Source organism: Salmo trutta, chromosome 4 (genome assembly GCF_901001165.1).
Source record: "Salmo trutta chromosome 4, fSalTru1.1, whole genome shotgun sequence".
NCBI classification, from domain to species: Eukaryota; Metazoa; Chordata; class Actinopteri; order Salmoniformes; family Salmonidae; genus Salmo; species Salmo trutta.
The window spans coordinates 73,075,546-73,098,127 of record NC_042960.1 but is presented as its reverse complement, the minus strand read 5'-3'; the positions used below and the strand labels follow the sequence as shown (position 1 = coordinate 73,098,127).

The following is a 22,582-nucleotide window of genomic DNA, read 5'->3' as shown; positions in this document are numbered from 1 at the left end:
TACTTCCCCTACCTAACCCCATTACTTCCCCTACCTAACCCCATTACTTCCCTTACTTCCCCTGCCTAACCCCATTACTTCCCCTGCCTAACCCCATTACTTCCCCTACCTACCCCATTACTTCCCCTACCTACCCCCATTTCTTCCCCCAACCTACCCCATTACTTCCCCTACCTACCCCATTACTTCCCCTACCTAACCCCATTACTTCCCCTACCTAACCCCATTACTTCCACTGCCTGCCCCCATTATTTCCCCTACCTACCCCCATTACTTCCCCTACCTACCCCATTGCTTCCCCTACCTACCCCATTGCTTCCCCTACCTACCCCTTAGTGACCCTACCTAACCCCATTACTTCCCCTACCTACCCCTTAGTGACCCTACCTAACCCCATTACTTCCCCTACCTAACCCCATTACTTCCCCTACCTAACCCCATTACTTCCCCTACCTACCCCTTACTTCCCCTACATATCCCCTTACTTCCCCTACCTAACCCCATTACTTCCCCTACCTAACCCCATTACTTCCCCTACCTAACCCCATTACTTCCCCTACCTAACCCCATTACTTCACCTACCTAACCCCATTACTTCCCCTACCTACCCCATTACTTCCCCTACCTATCCCCATTACTTCCCCTACCTAACCCATTACTTCCCCTACCTAACCCATTACTTCCCCTACCTACCCCATTACTTCCCCTACCTATCCCCATTACTTCCCCTACCTACCCCATTACTTCCCCTACCTATCCCCTTACTTTCCCTACCTAACCCCATTACTTCCCCTACCTACCCCATTACTTCCCCTACTTAACCCCATTACTTCCCCTACCTAACCCCATTACTTCCCCTACCTATCCCCATTACTTCCCCTACCTATCCCCATTACTTCCCCTACCTATCCCCTTACTTTCCCTACCTAACCCCATTACTTCCCCTACCTACCCCATTACTTCCCCTACCTAACCCCATTACTTCCCCTACCTAACCCCATTACTTCCCCTGCCTAACCCCATTACTTCCCCTGCCTAACCCCATTACTTCCCCTACCTACCCCATTACTTCCCCTACCTACCCCCATTACTTCCCCCAACCTACCCCATTACTTCCCCTACCTACCCCATTACTTCCCCTACCTAACCCCATTACTTCCCCTACCTAACCCCATTACTTCCACTGCCTGCCCCCATTATTTCCCCTACCTACCCCCATTACTTCCCCTACCTACCCCCATTACTTCCCCTACCTACCCCATTGCTTCCCCTACCTACCCCTTAGTGACCCTACCTAACCCCATTACTTCCCCTACCTACCCCTTAGTGACCCTACCTAACCCCATTACTTCCCCTACCTAACCCCATTACTTCCCCTACCTAACCCCATTACTTCCCCTACCTACCCCCATTACTTCCCCTACCTACCCCCATTACTTCCCCTACCTACCCCATTGCTTCCCCTACCTACCCCTTAGTGACCCTACCTAACCCCATTACTTCCCCTACCTACCCCTTAGTGACCCTACCTAACCCCATTACTTCCCCTACCTAACCCCATTACTTCCCCTACCTAACCCCATTACTTCCCCTACCTAACCCCATTACTTCCCCTACCTACCCCTTACTTCCCCTACCTACCCCATTACTTCCCCAACCTACCCCATTACTTCCCCTACCTAACCCCATTACTTCCCCTACCTAACCCCATTACTTCCCCTACCTACCCCTAGTGACCCAACCTACCCCCTACTGACCCTACCTAACCCCTACTGACCCTACCTACCCCCTACTGGCCCTACCTACCCCCTACTGACCCTACCTACCCCCTACTGACCCTACCTACCCCCTACTGACCCTACCTACCCCCTACTGACCCTACCTACCCCCTACTGACCCTATCTACCCCTAGTGACCCAACCTACCCACTACTGACCCTACCTAACCTCTACTGACCCTACCTACCCCTTAGTGACCCTACCTACCCCTACCTACCCCCTAGTGACCCTACCTACCCCCTACTGACCCTACCTACCCCCTACTGACCCTACATACTCCCTACTGACCCTACCTACCCCCTAGTGACCCTACCTACCCCCTAGTGACCCTACCTACTCCCTAGTGACCCTACCTACCCCTTAGTGACACTACCTACCCCTTAGTGACCCTACCTACCCCTTAGTGACCCTACCTACCCTCTACTGACCCTACCTACCCCTTAGTGACCCTACCTACTCCCTACTGACCCTACCTACCCCCTACTGACCCTACCTACCCCCTACTGACCCTACCTACCCCCTACTGACCCTACCTACCCCCTACTGACTCTACCTACCCCCTAGTGACCCTACCTACCCCCTACTGACCCTACCTACCCAATACTGACCCTACCTACCCCTTAGTGACCCTACCTACTCCCTACTGACCCTACCTACCCCCTACTGACCCTACCTACCCCCTACTGACCCTACCTACCCCCTACTGACTCTACCTACCCCCTACTGACCCTACCTACCCCTTAGTGACCCTACCTACCCCCTACTGACCCTACCTACCCCCTACTGACTCTACCTACCCCTTAGTGACCCTACCTACACCTACCTACCCCCTACTGACCATACCTACCCCCTAGTGACCCTACCTACCCCTTACTGACCCTACCTACTCCCTACTGACCCTACCTACCCCCTACTGACCCTACCTACCCCCTACTGACCCTACATACCCCCTAGTGACCCTACCTATCCCCTAGTGACCCTACCTACTCCCTAGTGACCCTACCTACCCCTTAGTGACCCTACCTACCCCTTAGTGACCCTACCTACCCCTTAGTGACCCTACCTACTCCCTAGTGACCCTACCTACCCCTTAGTGACCCTACCTACTCCCTACTGACCCTACCTACCCCCTAGTGACCTTACCTACCCCCTACTGACCCTACCTACCCCCTAGTGACCCTAACTACCCCTTAGTGACCCTAACTACTCCCTACTGACCCTACCTACCCCCTACTGACCCTACCTACCCCCTAGTGACCCTACCTACCCCCTAGTGACCCTACCTACCCCCTACTGACCCTACCTACCCCTTAGTGACCCTACCTACTCCCTACTGACCCTACCTACCCCCTACTGACCCTACCTACCCCCTACTGACCCTACCTACCCCCTACTGACTCTACCTACCCCTTAGTGACCCTACCTACACCTACCTACCCCCTACTGACCATACCTACCCCCTACTGACCCTACCTACCCCCTACTGACCCTACCTACCCCCTACTGACCCTACCTACTCCCTACTGACCCTACCTACCTCCTAGTGACCCTACCTACCCCCTACTGACCCTACCTACCCCCTAGTGACCCTACCTACCCCTTAGTGACCCTACCTCCTCCTTAGTGACCCTATCTACTCCCTACTGACCCTACCTACCCCCTAGTGACCCTACCTACCCCCTAGTGACCCTACCTACCCCCTAGTGACCCTACCTACCCCCTAGTGACCCTACCTACCCCCTAGTGACCCTACCTACTCCCTACTGACCCTACCTACCCCCTAGTGACCCTACCTACTCCCTACTGACCCTACCTACCCCCTAGTGACCCTACCTACCCCCTAGTGACCCTACCTACCCTCTTCTGACCCTACCTACTCCCTAGTGACCCTACCTACTCCCTAGTGACCCTACCTACCCCTTAGTGACCCTACCTACTCCCTACTGACCCTACCTACCCCCTAGTGACCCTACCTACCCCTTAGTGACCCTACCTACCCCCTACTGACCCTACCTACCCCCTACTGACCCTACCTACTCCCTAGTGACCCTACCTACCCCCTAGTGACCCTACCTACCCCCTAGTGACCCTACCTACCCCCTAGTGACCCTACCTACCCCCTAGTGACCCTACCTACTCCCTACTGACCCTACCTACCCCCTACTGACCCTACCTACCCCCTACTGACCCTACCTACCCCTACTGACCCTACCTACCCCTACTGATCCTACCTACCCCCTAGTGACCCTACCTACCCCCTAGTGACCCTACCTACCCCCTAGTGACCCTACCTACCCCCTACTGACCCTACCTACTCCCTACTGACCCTACCTACCCCCTACTGACCCTACCTACCCCCTACTGACCCTACCTACCCCTTACTGACCCTACCTACCCCCTACTGACCCTACCTACCCCTACTGATCCTACCTACCCCCTAGTGACCCTACCTACCCCCTAGTGACCCTACCTACCCCCTAGTGACCCTACCTACCCCCTACTGACCCTACCTACCCCCTACTGACCCTACCTACTCCAAACTGACCCTACCTACCCCCTATTGACCCTACCTACTCCCTACTGACCCTGCCTACTCCCTACTGACCCTGCCTACCCCCTAGTGACCCTACCTACCCCCTACTGACCCTACCTACCCCTTACTGCCTCTACCTCGCCCCTACTGCCCCTAACTACCCACTACTGCCCCTACCTACCCTTGTACTGCCCCTACCTACCCCTACTGACCTCACCTGTCCCATACTGCCCCTACCTACTTTCTACCGCAACTACCTATCCCCCTACTGCTCCTACCTACCCCTGTACTGCCCCTACCTATCCCCCTACTTGCCCTGTCTACCCGCTACTGCCCCTACTTAACCCACTACTGCCTCTACTTACTAGCAACTAATTAAGCTACCTAGCTTTTAGGGCTTTGGCCACAGAGTTTTGATACATTTCAGGTCCTTTTAACGTTTTTGTGTGTGTGTGGTGTGGTGTGGTGTGGTGTGGTGTGGTGTGGTGTGTGTGTGTGTGTGTGTGTGGTGTGGTGTGTTTAGCTGCTTTTTTTCTGGAGCACTGGAAGAGGAGGCAGATGTGTCTGAAACATGCCTGGGATCTGACCAGTCTAGAGGATGAGGAGGTAGGACCAGACACACCGACTTAAACGGCATGTTAGCATTACTAGAGTCATGACCTGCTGCTCTGATGTCAAGAGGTGAATGATACCAGCTCATCGTCTTCGCAGATTATCCTCTTAAAACACACCACACACACACACACACACACACACACACACACACACACACACACCACACCACCACCCACCCCCCCCCCCCACACACACACACACAAACACCCCACACAGCATGCCTATAATCAAATCAAATTGTATTTGTTACATGCACCGAATACAAATCGGTGTAGCCCTTACCGTGAAATGTTTACTTACAAGCCCTAAGCGTCAATGCAGTGAAAATAAAATATTTGCTAAATAAACTAAATAAAAAAATACTCCTACCTGAGATTGAGTTTTCTTGTAAAAGCAGTGAGCTAGATGGATAAACATATTTTTCAGGATATGTTAAAGCAGCGAGCTGGATAAAGAGATGTTTCAGGGTCTGTTAAAGCAGCGAGCTGGATAAAGAGATGTTTCAGGGTCTGTTAAAGCAGCGAGCTGGATAAAGAGATGTTTCAGGGTCTGTTAAAGCAGCGAGCTGGATAAAGAGATGTTTCAGGGTCTGTTAAAGCAGCGAGCTGGATAAAGAGATGTTTCAGGGTCTGTTAAAGCAGCGAGCTGGATAAAGAGATGTTTCAGGGTGTGTTAAAGCAGCGAGCTGGATAAAGAGATGTTTCAGGGTCTGTTAAAGCAGCGAGCTGGATAAAGAGATGTTTCAGGGTCTGTTAAACCAGTGAGCTGGCTGGATAAATACATATTTCAGGGTTTGTTAAAGCAGTGAATTGGATAAAGAGCTGCTTCTGGATCTGTTATAGCAGTGAGCTGTCTGGATAAAGAGCTGCTTCAAGGTTTGTTATAGCAGTGAGCTGTCTGGATAAAGAGCTGCTTCAGGGTCTGTTATAGCAGTGAGCTGTCTGGATAAAGAGCTGCTTCAGGGTCTGTTATAGCAGTGAGCTGTCTGGATAAAGAGCTGCTTCAGGGTCTGTTATAGCAGTGAGCTGTCTGGATAAAGAGCTGCTTCAGGTTCTGTTATAGCAGTGAGCTGTCTGGATAAAGAGCTGCTTCAGGGTCTGTTATAGCAGTGAGCTGTCTGAATAAAGAGCTGCTTCTGGATCTGTTATAGCAGTGAGCTGTCTGGATAAAGAGCTGCTTCAGGGTCTGTTAAATCTGCAAGCTGGATGGATAAAGAGCTGCTTAAGTGTCTGTCGAAGCAGTGAGCTAATGTGATAGAGCTGCTTCAGGGTCTGTTAAAGCATTGAGCTAGCTGGACGAAGAGCTGCTTCAGGGTCTGTTGAAGCAGTGAGCTAGCTAGACAAAGAGCTGTTTCAGGGTCTGTTGAAGCAGTGAGCTAGCTGGACAAAGAGCTGTTTCAGGGTCTGTTAAAGCAGTGAGCTGGATAAAGAGCTTCTTCAGAGTCTATTAAAGCAGTGAGCTGGATAAAGAGCTGCTTCTGGGCCTGTTAAAGCAGTGAGATGGATAAGGAGCTGCTTCAGTGCCTGTTAAAGCAGTGAGATGGATAAGGAGCTGCTTCAGTCTTACATCTAGACGTTCCGCTAGCGGAAAACCTGCTCCAATATTCATGATGGGCGTGGCGCGAAATATAAACTCCTCTAAAATCCGAAACTTCCATTTTTCAAACATATGACTATTTTACACCATTTTAAAGACAAGACTCTCCTTTATCTAACCACACTGTCCGATTTCAAAAAGGCTTTACAGCGAAAGCAAAACATTAGATTATGTCAGCAGAGTACTCAGCCAGAAATAATCAGACACCCATTTTTCAAGCTAGCATATAATGTCACAAAAAACAAAACCACAGCTAAATGCAGCACTAACCTTTGATGATCTTCATCAGATGACAACCCTAGGACATTATGTTATACAATGCATGCATGTTTTGTTCAATCAAGTTCATATTTATATCAAAAAAGAGCTTTTTTACATTAGCATGTGACGTTCAGAACTAGCATACCCACCGAAAACTTCAGGTGAATTTACTAAATTACTCACGATAAACGTTCACAAAAAACATAACAATTATTTTAAGAATTATAGATACAGAACTTCTTTATGCAATCGCCATGTCCGATTTTGAAATAGCTTTTCGGTGAAAGCACATTTTGCAATATTCTGACTAGATAGCCCAGCCATCACGGGCTAGCCTATTTAGACACCCACCAAGTTTAGCCCGGACCAAAGTCAGATTTACTATAAGAAAAATGTTATTACCTTTGCTGTCTTCGTCAGAATGCACTCCCAGGACTTCTACTTCAATAACAAATGTTGGTTTGGTTCCAAATAATCCATAGTTATATCCAAATAGCGGCGTTTTGTTTGTGCCTTCAAGACACTATCCGAATGGTAAAGAAGGGTTACGAGCACGACGCATTTCGTGACAAAAAAATTCTAAATATTCCATTACCGTACTTCGAAGCATGTCAACCGCTGTTTAAAATCGTAAAAAAGCGATAATATTCCGACTGGGAGTCGTTGTATCCGTTCAAAGACGAAAGAATAAAAACATGGGGTTGTCTCGTGCACGAGCCTGAGTCCCATTGTCCGCTGATAGACCACTTAGCAAAAGCGCTAGTGTGTTTCAGCCTGGGCCTGGAATTACGTCATTCAGCTTTTTCCTGGGTTCTGAGAGCCTATGGGAGCCGTAGGAAGTGTCACGTCATGCCAGAGATCCCCTGTTTAGGTTAGAGATGATCAAGGAAGCCAAGAAATGGTCAGAGAGGGCGCTTCCTGTTTGGAATCTTCTCAGGTTTTGGCCTGCCAAATGAGTTCTGTTATACTCACAGACACCATTCAAACAGTTTTAGAAACTTTGGAGTGTTTTCTATCCAAAGCTAATAATTATATGCATATTCTCTGGGCAGGAGTAATAATCAGATTAAATCGGGTACGTTTTTTATCCGGCCGTGAAAATACTGCCCCCTAGCCATAAGAGGTTAAAGCAGTGAGATGGATAAAGAGCTGCTTTAGGGCCTGTTAAAGCAGTGAGATGGATAAGGAGCTGCTTCAGTGCCTGTTAAAGCAGTGAGATGGATAAAGAGCTGCTTCAGTGCCTGTTAAAGCAGTGAGATGGATAAAGAGCTGCTTTAGGGCCTGTTAAAGCAGTGAGATGGATAAAGAGCTGCTTCAGTGCCTGTTAAAGCAGTGAGATGGATAAAGAGCTGCTTTAGGGCCTGTTAAAGCAGTGAGATGGATAAAGAGCTGCTTCAGTGCCTGTTAAAGCAGTGAGATGGATAAAGAGCTGCTTCAAGATCTGTTAATGCAGTTAGCTAGCTGGAGAAAGAGCTGCTTCTGTGTTTGTTATTTTATTGGAATCCCCATTAGCTGTTACAAAAGCAACCTCTGCTCTTCCTGTGGTCCACACCATGCAATAATTGCTCTATATTATACTGCACACTTTCTTGAATTTGGCCTGGATTTGGGGACTGTGAAAAGACCCCTGGTGGCATATTTGGTGTGGTAAGTGTGTGTCAGAGCTGTGTGTAAGTTGACTATGCAAACAATTTGGAATTTTTAACACATTAATGAGTCTTGTAAAAAGAAGAAGAGAGACTGAAATGCATTGTATTTATATTAACCCTCTGATTACAATGAATAGCAAGATGTGCCACTCTGTTCTGGGGCAGCAGCTGCTTAACTAGGTCTTTCCTTGCAGCACTTGACCACATATCTGGACAATAATCAAGATAAGATAAAACTAGAGCCTGCAGGATTTGCTTTTTGGAGTGTGGTGTCAAAAAAAGCAGCAGATCTCTTTATTACGGACAAACCTCTCCCCATCTTTACAACCATTGACTCTATATGCTTTGACATGACATTTTACAAGTGAAGTTAACACTAATTAGTTTAGTTTCCTCAACTTCTTCAACAGCCACACCATTCATTACCAGATTCAGTTGAGGTCTAGAGCTTAGGGAATGAATTGTACCAAATACTATGCTCTTGGGTTTTAGAGATGTTCAGAAGCAGTTTATTACTGGCCACGCTGTGTTTAAGCGCTTCAGGGTCTATTTAAGCAGTGTGCTATCTGCTCCTCGGCATGCACATCACCGACAACCTGAAATGGCCCAGCACCCCTTCAACCTCAGGAGCCTGAAGGAATTTGGCTTGGCCCTTAAGACCCTCACAAACTTCTACAGATGCACCAATGAGAGCATCCTGTCGGGCTGTATCACTGCCTGGTATGGCAATTACACTGTCCGCAATTGCAGGGCTCTCCAGAGAGTGCTGCAGTCAGCCCAACGCTTTACACCAGGGTCAAGAAGATCATCAAGGACCTCAGCCACCCGTGAACGGCCTGTTCACCGCACTACCATCTAAAAGGCAGAGACAGTACAGTTGCTGTTTTTCAGTCTCTCGGTCTGATGCTTCTATCTCCAGGCGATCAGACTGTTATAGTCAGCACCCTGCCATGAACTTAGTCATAATTTTTTATTTATTTCACCTTTATTTAACCAGGTAGGTTAGTTGAGAACAACTTCTCATTTACAACTGCGACCTGGCCCAGATAAAGCAAAGCAGTGCGACACATACAACACAGAGTTACACATTGAATAAACAAGCGTACAGTCAAGAACACAATAGAAAAAAAGAAAGTCTATATACAGTGTGTGCAAATAGCATGAGGAGGTAAGGCAATAAATAGGCCATAGTAGCGAAGTAATTACAATTTAGCAAGTTAACACTGGAGTGATGTGAAATTGTTGCTATTCAGCTACCACCCGGCACACTACCCTGCACCTTGAGACCCTGCCCTATGTATATAGTAACACTGGTCCCTTCAATGTTTACACCCTGTTTTACCCACTTCATATGCATACTAAATAAAAATATAAACGCAACATGTAAAGTGTTGGTCCAATGTGTCATGAGCGGAAATAAAATATCCCAGAAATGTTCCATACGCACAAAAAGCTAATTTCTCTCAAATTTTGTGCACAAATTTGTTTACATCCCTAATAATTAATTAGCATTTCTCCTTTTTAGCCAATATAATCTATCCACCTGACAGGTGGGGCATATCAAGAAGCTGATTTAACAGCATGGATATTATGATGGCGCCGGAAGAGATGGCTGCCGTTTTACGGGCTCCTAACCAATAGTGCTATTGTGTGTGTTTTTACACGTTATTTGAAACTTATTTTGTAAAGAAGGTTTCTGCCACCGTATCTTATGATGAAAAGAGCTTCTGGATATCAGGACAGCGATTACTCACCTCGTACTGGATGAAGATTTTTTGTTTAACGAGTCAGATGCGAAGGATTTACTTCAGACACCCGACAAGGCCCAAATCCCATTATTCACATGAAGAAGAGACGGAGATATCGGGGTCGTAGGTCGGGGTGCCTTGTAAGGATCCGACGGTCAGTGACTAATCCCCCTTTACCGTCAGTCCTATTAGCCAATGTGCAATTATTGGATAACAAAATGGATGAGCTCCAATCACGACTATCCTACCAACAGGACATTATAAGATATTACAGTTTGTGTTTCACCAAGTCGTGGCTGAACGACGACATGGATAACATACAGCTGCCTGGGTTTTCTGTTCATCGGCAAGATAGAACAGCTGCCTCCGGTAAGACAAGGGGTGGCGGTCTGTGTCTATTTGTAAATAACAGCTGGTGCACAAAATCTAATATTAAGGAAGTCTCAAGGTTTTGCTCGCCTGAAGTAGAGTATCTCATGATAAGCTGTAGACCACAGTATTTACCAAGAGTTTTCATCTATATTTTCCGTAGCTGTCTATTTACCACCACAAACCGATGCAGGCACTAAGATGGCACTCAACAAGCTGTATAAGGCCATAAGCAAACAGGAAAACGCTCATCCAGAGGTGGCGCTATTAGTGGCAGGGGACTTTAATGCAGGGAAACTTAAATCAGTTTTACCTCATTTCTATCAGCATGTTAAATGTGGAAACAGAGGGAAAAAAACTCTAGACCACCTTTACTCCACACTCAGAGACGCGTACAAAGCTCTCCCTCGCCCTCCATTTGGCAAATCTGACCATAACTATATTCTCCTGATTCCTGCTTACAAGCAAAAATTATAGCAGGAAGTACCGGTGACTCGCTCAATAAGGAAGTGGTCAGATGACGCAGATGCTAAGCTACAGGAATGTTTTGGAATAATGACTGGAATATGTACCAGGATTCTTCCGACGGCATTGAGGAGTACACCACATCAGTACTGGCTTCATCAATAAGTGTATCGATGGCGTCATCCCCACAGTGACTGTACGTACATACCCCAACCAGAAGCAATGGATTACAGGCAACATCCACACTGAGCTAAAGGCTAGAGCTGCCGCTTTCAAGGAGCAGGACTCTAACCGGGATGGTTAGAAGAAATTCCAGGCAAAGCGTCAATGCAGGACTAAGATTGAATCATACTACACCGGCTCCGACGCTCGTCGGATGTGGCAGGACTTACAAACTATTACGGACTGCAAAGGCCTACCAGATGAGCTAAATAACTTCTCTGCTCGCTTTGAGGCAAGCAACACTAAAGCATGCATGAGAGCATCAACTGCTCCGGACGACTGTGTGATCACGCTCTCCGTAGCCAATGTGAGAAAGACCTTTAAACAGGTCAACATTCACAAGGCCGCAGGGCCAGACGGATTACCAGGACGTGTACTCCGAGCATGCGCTGACCAACTGGAAAGTGTCTTCACTGACATTTTCAACCTCTCCCTGACCGAGTCTGTAATAACAACGTATTTCAAGCAGACCACCATAGTCCCTGTGCCCAAGAACACCAAGCTAACCTACCTAAATGACTACCGACCTGTAGCACTCAAGTCTGTATCCATGAGGTGCTTTGAAAGGCTGGTCATGGCTCACATCAACACCATTATCCTAGAATCCCTAGACCCACTCCAATTTGCGTACCACCCCAACAGATCCACAGATGATGCAATCTCTATTGCACTCCACACTGCCCTTTCCCACCTGGGTAAAAGGAACACCTACATGAGAATGCTGTTCATTGACTACAGCTCAGCGTTCAACACCTTAGTGCCCTCAAAGCTCATCAATAAGCTAAGGACCCTGGGAATAAACACCTCCCTCTGCAACTGGATCCTGGAATTCCTGATGGGCCGCCCCCAGGTGGTAAGGGTAGGTAACAACACATTTGCCATGGTGATCCTCAACATGGGGGCCCCTCAGGAGTGTTGTCTTAGTCCCCTCCTGTACTCCCTTTTCACCCACGACTGCGTGGTCAAGCACAACTCCAACACCATCATTAAATTTGCCGACGACACAACAGTAGTAGGCCTGATCACCGACAACAGTGTGGTGCCAGGACAACAACCTCTCCCCAAAACGTGAGCAAGTCAAAGGAGCTGATCGTGGACTACAGGAAAAGGAGGGCCGAACACTCCCCCATTCACCTTGACGGAGCTATAGTGGAGCAGATCGAGAATTTCAATCTCCTTGGTGTCCACATCACCAACAAACTATCATGGTCCAAACAAACCAAGACAGTCATGAAGAGGGCACGACAACACCTTTTCCCCCTCAGGAGACTGAAAAGATTTGGCATGGGTCCCCAGATCCTCAAGAAGTTCTACAGCTGCACCATCGAGAGCATCCTGACTGGTTGCATCACTGCCTGGTTTGGCAACTGCTCGGCATCTGACCGTAAGGCGCTACAGAGGGTAGTGCGTACGGCCCAGTACATCACTGGGGCAAAGCTTCCTGCCATCCAGGACCTAAATATTTGGCGGTGTCAGAGGAAAGCACAAAACACTGTCAGACTTCAGTCACCCACGTCATAGACTGTTCTCTCTGCTACTGCATGGCAAGCGGTACCGGAGTGCCAAGTCTAGGACCAAAAGGCTCCTTAACAGCTTCTACCCCCAAGTCATATGACTGCTGAAAAATGTATCAAATGGCCACCCGGGCTATTTACGTTTTTACACTGTTGCAACTTGCTGTTCATTATCTATGCATAGTCTCTTCACCCCTACCTACATGTATAAAATACCTCGGCTAACCTGTATACCCGCACATTGACTAGGGAACCGGTACCCCCTGTATTTAGCCTCATTATTGTTATTTTATTGTGCTACTTTTTATTATTTTTGACTTTAGATTGTTTGGTAAATATTTTTTTAACTCTTTCTTGAACTGTACTGTTGGTTAAGGGTGTGTAAGTAAGCATTTCACAGTAAGGTCTACACTTGTTGTATTCGGCGCATGTGACAAAGTTTGATTTCATTTACCTAATTTTCTGTCAATGGGCATGTTTTACCTGATTATTGATAACTGGGTATGTTTGACCTGATTATCTATAAATGGGAACTTTTTACCTTATTTATCTATTAATCCTGGGATCCTGAGTGGTGCAGGGCTCTAAGGCACTGCATCGCAGTGCTAGAAGCGTCACTACAGACCCGGGTTTGATCCCGGACTGTATCACAACCGGCCGTGATTGGGAGTCCCATAGGGCGGCGCACAATTGGCCCAGTGTCATGAGGGTTTGGCTGGAGTAGGCCACCATTATAAATAAGAATTTGTTCTAAACTGACTTGCCTTGTTAAATAAAACAATTAATCTTTAACTGAGCATGTTTGATCTAGAAATGGATAATCAACTAGACGTCATTGTTGCACCTTTTAGTGATCATAGTGTGAAATCCAGTATATATTGTCTGTGTGTTTGTGTGCCTTCAGTGTTTGTGTTTGTGTCTCAGGAAACCCCCAGGCCAGAGTATGATCAAATCCTACAAGAGAAGAGACGGAATAAGAGAGGAGCCAAAAGGAGTGAGGTATTTATTATAATAATTATAATATCTATATAGATAGAGTGATATTCACTGGATATCAGAAGGTGAATGAATATAATATCTATATAGATAGAGAGATACAGTGGCTTGCGAAAGTATTCACCTCCATTGGCATTTTTCCTATTTTGTTACCTTACAACCTGGAATTAAAATAGATTTTGGGGGTGGGTTTGTATCATTTGATTTACACAACATGCCTACCACTTTGAAAAGGCAAAATATTTTATTATTGTGAAACAAGCAAGAAATAAGACAAAAAAAACAGAACTTGAGCGTGCATAATCTACTTTGTAGAGCCACCTTTTGCAGCAATTACATCTGCAAGTCTCTTGGGGTATGTCTCTATAAGCTCGGCAAATCTAGCCACTGGGATTGTTGTCCATTCTTCAAGGCTAAACTGCTCCAGCTCCTTCAAGTTGGATGGGTTCCGCTGGTGTACAGCAATCTTTAAGTTATACTACAGATTCTCAATTGGATTGAGGTCTGGGATTTGACTAGGCCATTCCAATACATTTAAATCTTTCCCCATAAACCACTCGAGTGTTGCATTAGCAGTATGCTTTGGATCATTGTCCTGCTGGAAGGTAAACCTCCGTCCCAGTCTCACATCTCTGGAAGACTGAAACAGGTTTTCCTCAAGAGTTTCCCTTTATTTAGCGCCATCCATCATTCCTTCAATTCTGACCAGTTTCCCAGTCCCTGCTAATGAAAAACATCCCCACAGCATGATGCTGCCACCACCATGCTTCACTGTGGGGATGGTGTTCTCGTGGTGATGAGAGGTGTTGGGTTTGCGCCAGACATAGCGTTTGTCTTGATGGCCAAAAAGCTCAATTTTAGTCTCATCTGACCAGAGTATGTTCTTCCATACACTGCGTGCACAATTGTTAGGCAAATTGTATTCCTCGGGATTAATTTTATTGTTGAACAAACACAATGCTCTCAGTCAATCCAAAATGTTATTGAACCTCAAACCTGAATGTTTAACAAAGGAAAAGTGAGTTGTGTCTTTCTCAGGGAAATATATAAGTGTGCACAATTATTAGGCAACTAAATTACAAAAATAATTTCCTCTCAACTCACTTGTTGATTCTCAATTTTTAGAGTAAGTGTAACAGATAAGTAACACAAAATGACAATTATATAACATTTTTGGCCTTTCAAAAATATTCAGTGACCAATATAGTGACCCTTATTTTCAATAACTGCCATGAGCCTTCCATCCATGGAGTCTGTCAGTTTCTTGATCTGTTAACGATCAATTTTCGCTGAAGCAGCAACCACAGCCTCCCAAATGCTGTTCAAAGAGGTGTATTGTCTTCCCTCACTGTAAATCTCACGTTTGAGAAGGGCCCACAAGTTCTCAATAGGATTTAAGTCGGGTGAGGAAGGGGGCCAGGTCGTTATTCAGGCATCTTTGAGACCCTTGCTGGCTAGCCAAGCAGTGGAGTACTTGGATGCATGTGATGGAGCATTGTCCTGCATAAAGATCATGGCCTTCTAGAATGCTGAGGACTTCTTTCTGTACCACTGTTTGACGAAAGAATCTTCCAGAAACTGGCAGTAGGTTTGGAAGTTGAGTTTCAGTCCATCTTCAACCCGAAAAGGTCCAACTACCTCATCCTCAATGATAGCAGCCCATACCAGTACCCCTCCTTCACCTTGCTGGCACCTGACTCAAAGTGGTGCCCTGTGTCCATTACTGATCCAGACACGGGCCCATCCATTTGGTCCATCAAGAGTCACTTTCATTTCATCTGTCCATAAAACCTTTGAAAAATCTGTCTTCTGGTAATCTTGAGACTTCAACTTATGAATCTTATTCAGTGGTGGTCTTGTTTCAGTCTTCTTGACCTTGGCCATGTCTCTGAGCTCTTGACACCTTGTACTTCTGAACACTCCAGGTAGGTTGCAGTTCTGGAATACGGTGGCACTGGAGGATAATGGGTTCCTAGTAGTTTGACGTGTAATTCTTCTCAAGTCTTTTACAGTTAATTTGTGCCTTTTCTTCCCCATGCATTTTGCGCCCCAGTTGACTATTCGCAACAAAACCTTTGATTGTCCGGTGGTCACGCCTCAATAGTTTAGCTATTTAAAGAGTGTCGCAGCCGTCTGAAAGGCATTTTACATTTTTTGCTTTCAGTGTCAGTTAAATTTCTTTTTTGGCCCATTTTACCTGAGGTAATGAGGCTGCCTAATAATTATGCACAACTTGATATAAGGTGTTATTCACTTTCGCCAGACCCTCCCTCATTACACAAATACATATCACCTGAAAATGATTAAATCCAATAAGCATTCAAGTTTATATGGTTTGGAGTTCGAAAATGTGAATAGAAATAATGATAAGATCAGAATACTCACTTGCCTAATAATTGTGCACGCAGTGTATGTTTGGGGAGTTTCCCACATGCCTTTTGGCAAACACTTTAAGCAATGTCTTTTTTCTGGCCACTCTTCTGTAAAGCCCAGCTCTGTGGAGTGTACGACTTAAAGTGGGCCTATGGACAGATACTCCAATCTCAGCTGTGGAGCTTTGCAGCTTCTTCAGGATTATCTTTGGTCTCTTTGTTGCTTCTGATTAATGCCCTCCTTGCCTGGTCTGTGAGTTTTGGTGGGCGGCCCTCTCTTGGCAGGTTTGTTGTGGTGCCATATTCTTTAATTTTTTTAATAATGGATTTAATGGTGCTCCGTGGGATGTTCAAAGTTTCTGATATTTTTTTATAACCCAACCCTGATCTGTACTTCTCCACAACTTTGTCCCTGACCTGTTTGGAGAGCTCCTTGGTTTTCATGGTGCCTCTTGCTTGGTGGTGCCCCCTTGCTTAGTGGTGTTGCAGACTCTGGGGACTTTCAGAACAGGTGTATATATACTGAGATCATGTGGCAGATCATGTGACACTTAGATTGCACACAGGTGCACTTTATTTAACTAATTGTGTGACTTCTGAAGGTAATTGGTTGCACCAGATCTTATTTAGGGTCTTCATAGCGAAGGGGGTGAGTACATATACACGCACCACTTTTCATATTTAGATTTTTTTGAAACAAGTAATTTTTTTTCATTTCACTTCACCAATTTTGACTATTTTGTGTATGTCCATTACATGAAATCCAAATGCAACAAAATAGGAAAAACGCCAAGGGGAATAAATACTTTTGCAAGGCACTGTAGATAGATAGATAGATAGATAGATATAGATAGATAGATAGATAGATAGATAGATAGATAGATAGATAGATAGATAGATAGATAGATAGATAGATAGATAGATAGATAGATAGATAGATAGATATAGAGCTACACCACCGGTCAAAAGGTTTAGAACACCTACTCATTCAAAGGTTTTTCTTTATTTTTACTATTTTCTACATTGTAAAAAAACTATGAAACAACACATATGGAATTATGTACTAACCAAAAAAGTGTTAAACAAATCAAAATATATTTTATATTTGAGATTCTTCAAATAACCACCCTTTGTCTTGATGACAGCTTTGCACACTCTTGACATTCTCTCAACCAGCCTCATTGAGGAATGCATTGCAATCACCTGGAATGCATTCCAATTGACAGGTGTGCCTTCTTAAAAGTAAATTTGTGGAATTTCCTTCCTTCTTAATGCATTTGAGCCAATCAGTTGTGTTGTGATACGGTGGGGGGTGTAATACAGAAGATAGCCCTATTTGGTAAAAGACCAAGTCCCTATTATGGCAAGAGCAGCTCAAATAAGCAAAGGGAAATTAAAGTCTACCATTGCTTTAAGACATGAAGGTCAGTCAATCCGGATATTGTCAAGAACTTTGAAAGTTTCTTCAGTTGCAAAAAAAATCAAGCACTATGATGAAACTGGCTCTCGTGAGGACGTCACAGGAAAGGAATCAAATCAAATCAAAATCAAATCAAATGAAATGTATTTATATAGCCCTTCTTACATCAGCTGATATCTCAAAGTGCTGTACAGAAACCCAGCCTAAAACCCCAAACAGCAAGCAATGCAGGTGTAGAAGCACGGTGGCTAGGAAAAACTCCCTAGAAAGGCCAAAACCTGGGAAGAAACCTAGAGAGGAACCAGGCTATGAGGGGTGGCCAGTCCTCTTCTGGCTGTGCCGGGTGGAGATTATAACAGCACATGGCCTAGATGTTCAAATGTTCATAAATGACCAGCATGGTCAAATAATAATAATCATAGTAGTTGTCGAGGGTGCAACAAGTCAGCAACACAAGAGTAAGTGTCAGTTGGCTTTTTCATAGCCGATCTTTGAGAGTATCTCTACCGCTCCTGCTGTCTCTAGAGAGTTGAAAACAGCAAGTCTGGGACAGGTAGCACGTCCGGTGAATAGGTCAGGGTTCCAGCAGGTCTGGGACAGGAGGTCTGGGACAGGTAGCACGTCCGGTGAACAGGTCAGGGTTCCATAGCTGCAGGCAGAACAGTTGGAACTGGAGCAGCAGCACGGCCAGGTAAACTGGGGACAGCAAGGAGTCATCAAGCCAGGTAGTCCTGAGGCATGGTCCTAGGGCTCAGGTCCTCCGAGAGAGAGAGAGAAAGAGAGAATTAGAGAGAGCATATTTAAATTCACACAGGACACCGGAAAAGACAAGAGAAATACTCCAGAGTGTGACAGACTGACCCTAGCCCCCCGACACATAAACTACTGCAGCATAAATACTGGAGGAAGAAAGGAAGACCCAGAGTTACCTCTGCTGCAGAGGATAAGTTCATTAGAGTTACTAGCCTCAGAAATTGAAGCCCAAATGAATGGTTCACAGAGTTCAAGTAACAGACACATCTCAACATCAACTGTTCAGAGGAGACTGCATGAATCAGGCCTTCATGGTTGAATTTCTGCAAAGATACCACTACTAAAGGACACCAATAAGAAGAAGACTTGCTTGGGCCAAGAAACACGATAAATGAACATTAGACCAGTGGACATTTGAAATGTGCTCTGATGAATCCAAATTGGAGATTTTTGGTTCCAACCGCCGCGTCTTTGTGAGACGCGGTGTGGGTGAACGGTGGATCTCCGCATGTGAATTTCCCACCATGAAGCATGGAGGAGGAGTCGTTATGGTGTGGGGGTGCTTTGCTGGTGACATTGTCTGTGATTTATTTAGAATTCAAGGCACACTTAACCAGCATGGCTACCACAGCATTCTGCAGAGATACGCCATCCCGTCTGGTTTTGGCTTAGTGGGACTTTCCATTTTGTTTTTACACAGGACAATGACCCAACACACTTCCAGGCTGTGTAAGGGCAATATTACCAGGAAGGAGAGTGATGGAGTGCTGCATTAGATGAAGTGGCCTCCACAATCCCCCGACCTCAACCAAATTGAGATGGTTTGGAATGAGTCGGACCGCAGAGTGAAGGAAAAGCAGCCAACAAGTGCTCAGCATATGTGGGAACTCCTTCAAGACGGTTGGGAAATCATTCCAGATAAAGCTGGTTGAGAGAATGTCAAGCGTGTGCAAAGCTGTCATCAAGGCAAAGGGTGGCTATTTGAAGAATCTCAATATAAAATATATTTTGATTTGTTTAACACTTTTTTGGTTACTACATGATGACATATGTGTTATTTGATAGTTGTGATGTCTTCACTATTATCCAACAATGTAGAAAATAGTAAAAAATGTAATTCTCTGGATTGACTGACCATGTCTCAATGTCTGACCTTCATGTCTTAAAGTAATGATGGACAGTCGCTTCTCTTTTATCTTCTGTATACCACCCCTACCTTGTCACAACACAACTGATTGGCTCAAACGCATTAGGAAAGAAGGAAAGAAATTCCACAAATGAACTTTTAACAAGGCACACCTGTCAATTGAAATGCATTCCAGGTGACTACCTCATGAAGCTGGCTGAGAGAATGCCAAGAGTGTGCAAAGCTGTCATCAAGGCAAAGAGTGGCTACTCTGAAGAATTTCAAATATAAAATATTTTTTGATTTGTTTAACTTATCACTTTTTTGATCGCTACATGGTTCCATGTGTGTTATTTCATTAGTTTTGAGTAGGTGTGTCCAAACTTTAGACTGGTACTGTAGGTATATATGGTGTGTGTATTGTGTGTTAGTGTACAGGTGTGTGTTAGCGTACAGGTGTGTGTTAGCATACAGGTGTGTGTTAGCATACAGGTGTGTGGTGTGTGTTAGCGTACAGGTGTGTGTTAGCATACAGGTGTGTGTTAGCATACAGGTGTGTGTTAGCATACAGGTGTGTGGTGTGTGTGTGTTAGTGTACAAATGTGTGTTAGCATACAGGTGTGTGTTGTGTGTTAGTATTCAGGTGTGTATTGTGAAATGTTGGTATACAAAATAATATTTACTCCCAAAGACAGCTTAGCTCCATTAATGTGTGTTTGTGTGTGATGACATTATGTATTCCATTATTTGCAGCTGGGTGGAGTGAGGTATGGTGATGCAGAGGAGGGAGAGAAGGACAAGATGCTCTCACAGGTACAACTGATGGACGGAGGGAGGGAGGGAGGGAGGGAGGGAGGGAGGGAGGGAGGGAGGGAAGAATGGAAGGAGAGAGGGAAGAATGGGAGGAGAGAGGGAGGAATGGAAGGAGAGAGGGAGGAATGGAAGGAGAGAGGGAGGAATGGAAGGAGAGAGGGAGGAATGGAAGGAGAGAGGGAGAATGGGAGGATTGGAAGGAGAGAGGGAGGGAGGGAGGGAGGGAGGAATGGAAGGAGAGAGGGAGGAATGGAAGGAGAGAGGGAGAATGGGAGGATTGGAAGGAGAGAGGGAGGGAGGGAGGAATGGAAGGAGAGAGGGAGGGTTGGAAGAATGGAAGGAGAGAGGGAGGGATGGAAGGAGAGAGGGAGGGATGGAAGGAGAGAGGGAGGAATTGAAGGAGAGAGGGAAGGAGGGAGGAATGGAAGGAGGGAGGAATGGAAGGAGAGAGGGAAGGAGGGAGGAATGGAAGGAGGGAGGAATGGAAGGAGAGAGGGAGGAATGGAAGGAGAGAGGGAGAATGGGAGGATTGGAAGGAGAGAGGGAGGGAGGGAGGGAGGGAGGGAGGAATGGAAGGAGAGAGGGAGGAATGGAAGGAGAGAGGGAGAATGGGAGGATTGGAAGGAGAGAGGGAGGGAGGGAGGAATGGAAGGAGAGAGGGAGGGTTGGAAGAATGGAAGGAGAGAGGGAGGGATGGAAGGAGAGAGGGAGGGATGGAAGGAGAGAGGGAGGAATTGAAGGAGAGAGGGAAGGAGGGAGGAATGGAAGGAGGGAGGAATGGAAGGAGAGAGGGAAGGAGGGAGGAATGGAAGGAGAGAGGGAAGGAGGGAGGGAGGGAGGGAGGGAGGGAGGGAGGGAAGGAGGGAGGGAGGGAGGGAGGGAGGGAGGGAGGGAGGGAGGGAGGGAGGGAGGGGGGAATGGAAGGAGAGAGGGAGGGCGGGAGGAATGGAAGGAGAGAGGGAGGGGGGGAGGAATGGAAGGAGCGAGAGAGGGAGGGAGGAATGGAAGGAGCGAGAGAGGGAGGGAGGGAGGGAGGGAGGGAGGAATGAAAGGAGAGAAGGAGGGAGGATTGGAGGGAGTGAGGGAGGGAGGGAGGGAGGGGGGAAATAAGTGGTGGGAGGAAGCGAGGGAAGGAGAGAAGGCGGTAGAGAAGGAGAGAGAAAGGGAGGGAGGGAGGGAAAGTAGTGGTGGGAGGGGAGGAGGGAGGGAAAGAAGTGGTGGGAGGGGAGGACAGAGGGAGGCAAGGAGAGGGAAGGAAGGAAGGACAGGGGGAAGGAGAGGGAGGGAGGAAGGAAGGAAGGAAGGAAGGAAGGAAGGAAGGAAGGAAGGAAGGAAGGAAGGAAAGAGGGAGGGAAGGAGGGGGGGGAAAGAGAGAAGTGGTGGAAGGAGAGAAGTGGTGGAAGGAGAGAGAGGGAGGGAGGGGGGAGAGAAGTGGTGGGAGGGAGCGAGGGAAGGAAGGGAAGGAGTGAGGGAAAGAGAGAGGGAGGGAGGGAAAGCAAGAAGTTCTGGGAGGGAAGGAGAGAGGGAGAGGGAAAGAAAGAAGTGGTGGGAGGGAGGGAGGGAGAAAAGTCGTGGGAAGAGGGAGGGAGGGAGGGAGGGAGGGAAGGAGAGAGGGAGGGAGGGAGGGACAGAGAGAAGTTGTGGAAGGGGTGAGAGGGAGGGAGGGAAGAGAGAGGGAGGAGTTCCATTCAATTTGTTAAACAAAGCATGCTGAAGAGCTCCTACTGTTTTGTTAAAGATCAAGCTAACAGAGCTTCAATTGTTTTTATCTGAAGGATGCTAACAGAGCTTCCATTGTTTTTATCTGAAGGATGCTAACAGAGCTTCCATTGTTTTTATCTGAAGGATGCTAACAAAGGTTCCATTGTTTTGAACTGGAGGATGCTAATGCTAAGGCTTAACTGCAGTTTAGTAAATAAACCTGTGTGTGTGTGTGTGTGTGTGTGTGTGTGTGTGTGTGTGTGTGTGTGCGAGCGCGCGTGCGTGCGTGAACCCCTGCTCTGGTTGGTTTAGCCAAAAGCTGCTTACCTTCCGCAGATTACCTCAGATTATATATAGAGAGAGAAGGTAGACTAGCTAGAGAGATGTTGAGGCTTTCTGTAAACAGGTACATGATTTCCCTGTCAGTATGAGTCTATCCATAACCCTGTAGGTATGAGTCTCACCATAACCCTGAAGGTATGAGTCTATCCATAACCCTGTCAGTATGAGTCAATCCATAACCCTGTCAGTATGAGTCTATCCATAACCCTGTCAGTATGAGTCTATCCATAACCCTGTCAGTATGAGTCTATCCATAACCCTGTCAGTATGAGTCTATCCATAACCCTGTCAGTATGAGTCTATCCATAA

At 46.5% G+C, this 22,582-nt stretch overlaps 1 protein-coding gene across 1 annotated transcript in view; it reads left to right on the top strand.

Annotated features, from left to right (window-relative positions):
* Nucleotides 1-22,582, top strand: part of LOC115193092 (anoctamin-2) — a gene marked incomplete at its 5' end in the record, with an annotated part of 123,495 nt that overhangs the window by 48,381 nt on the left and 52,532 nt on the right. The window contains 3 exons of the mRNA XM_029752074.1: nt 4,835-4,917; nt 13,675-13,749; nt 20,171-20,230. Coding sequence (XP_029607934.1) covers nt 4,835-4,917; nt 13,675-13,749; nt 20,171-20,230 — 218 coding nt within the window. The remainder of the gene's footprint in view (nt 1-4,834; nt 4,918-13,674; nt 13,750-20,170; nt 20,231-22,582) is intronic.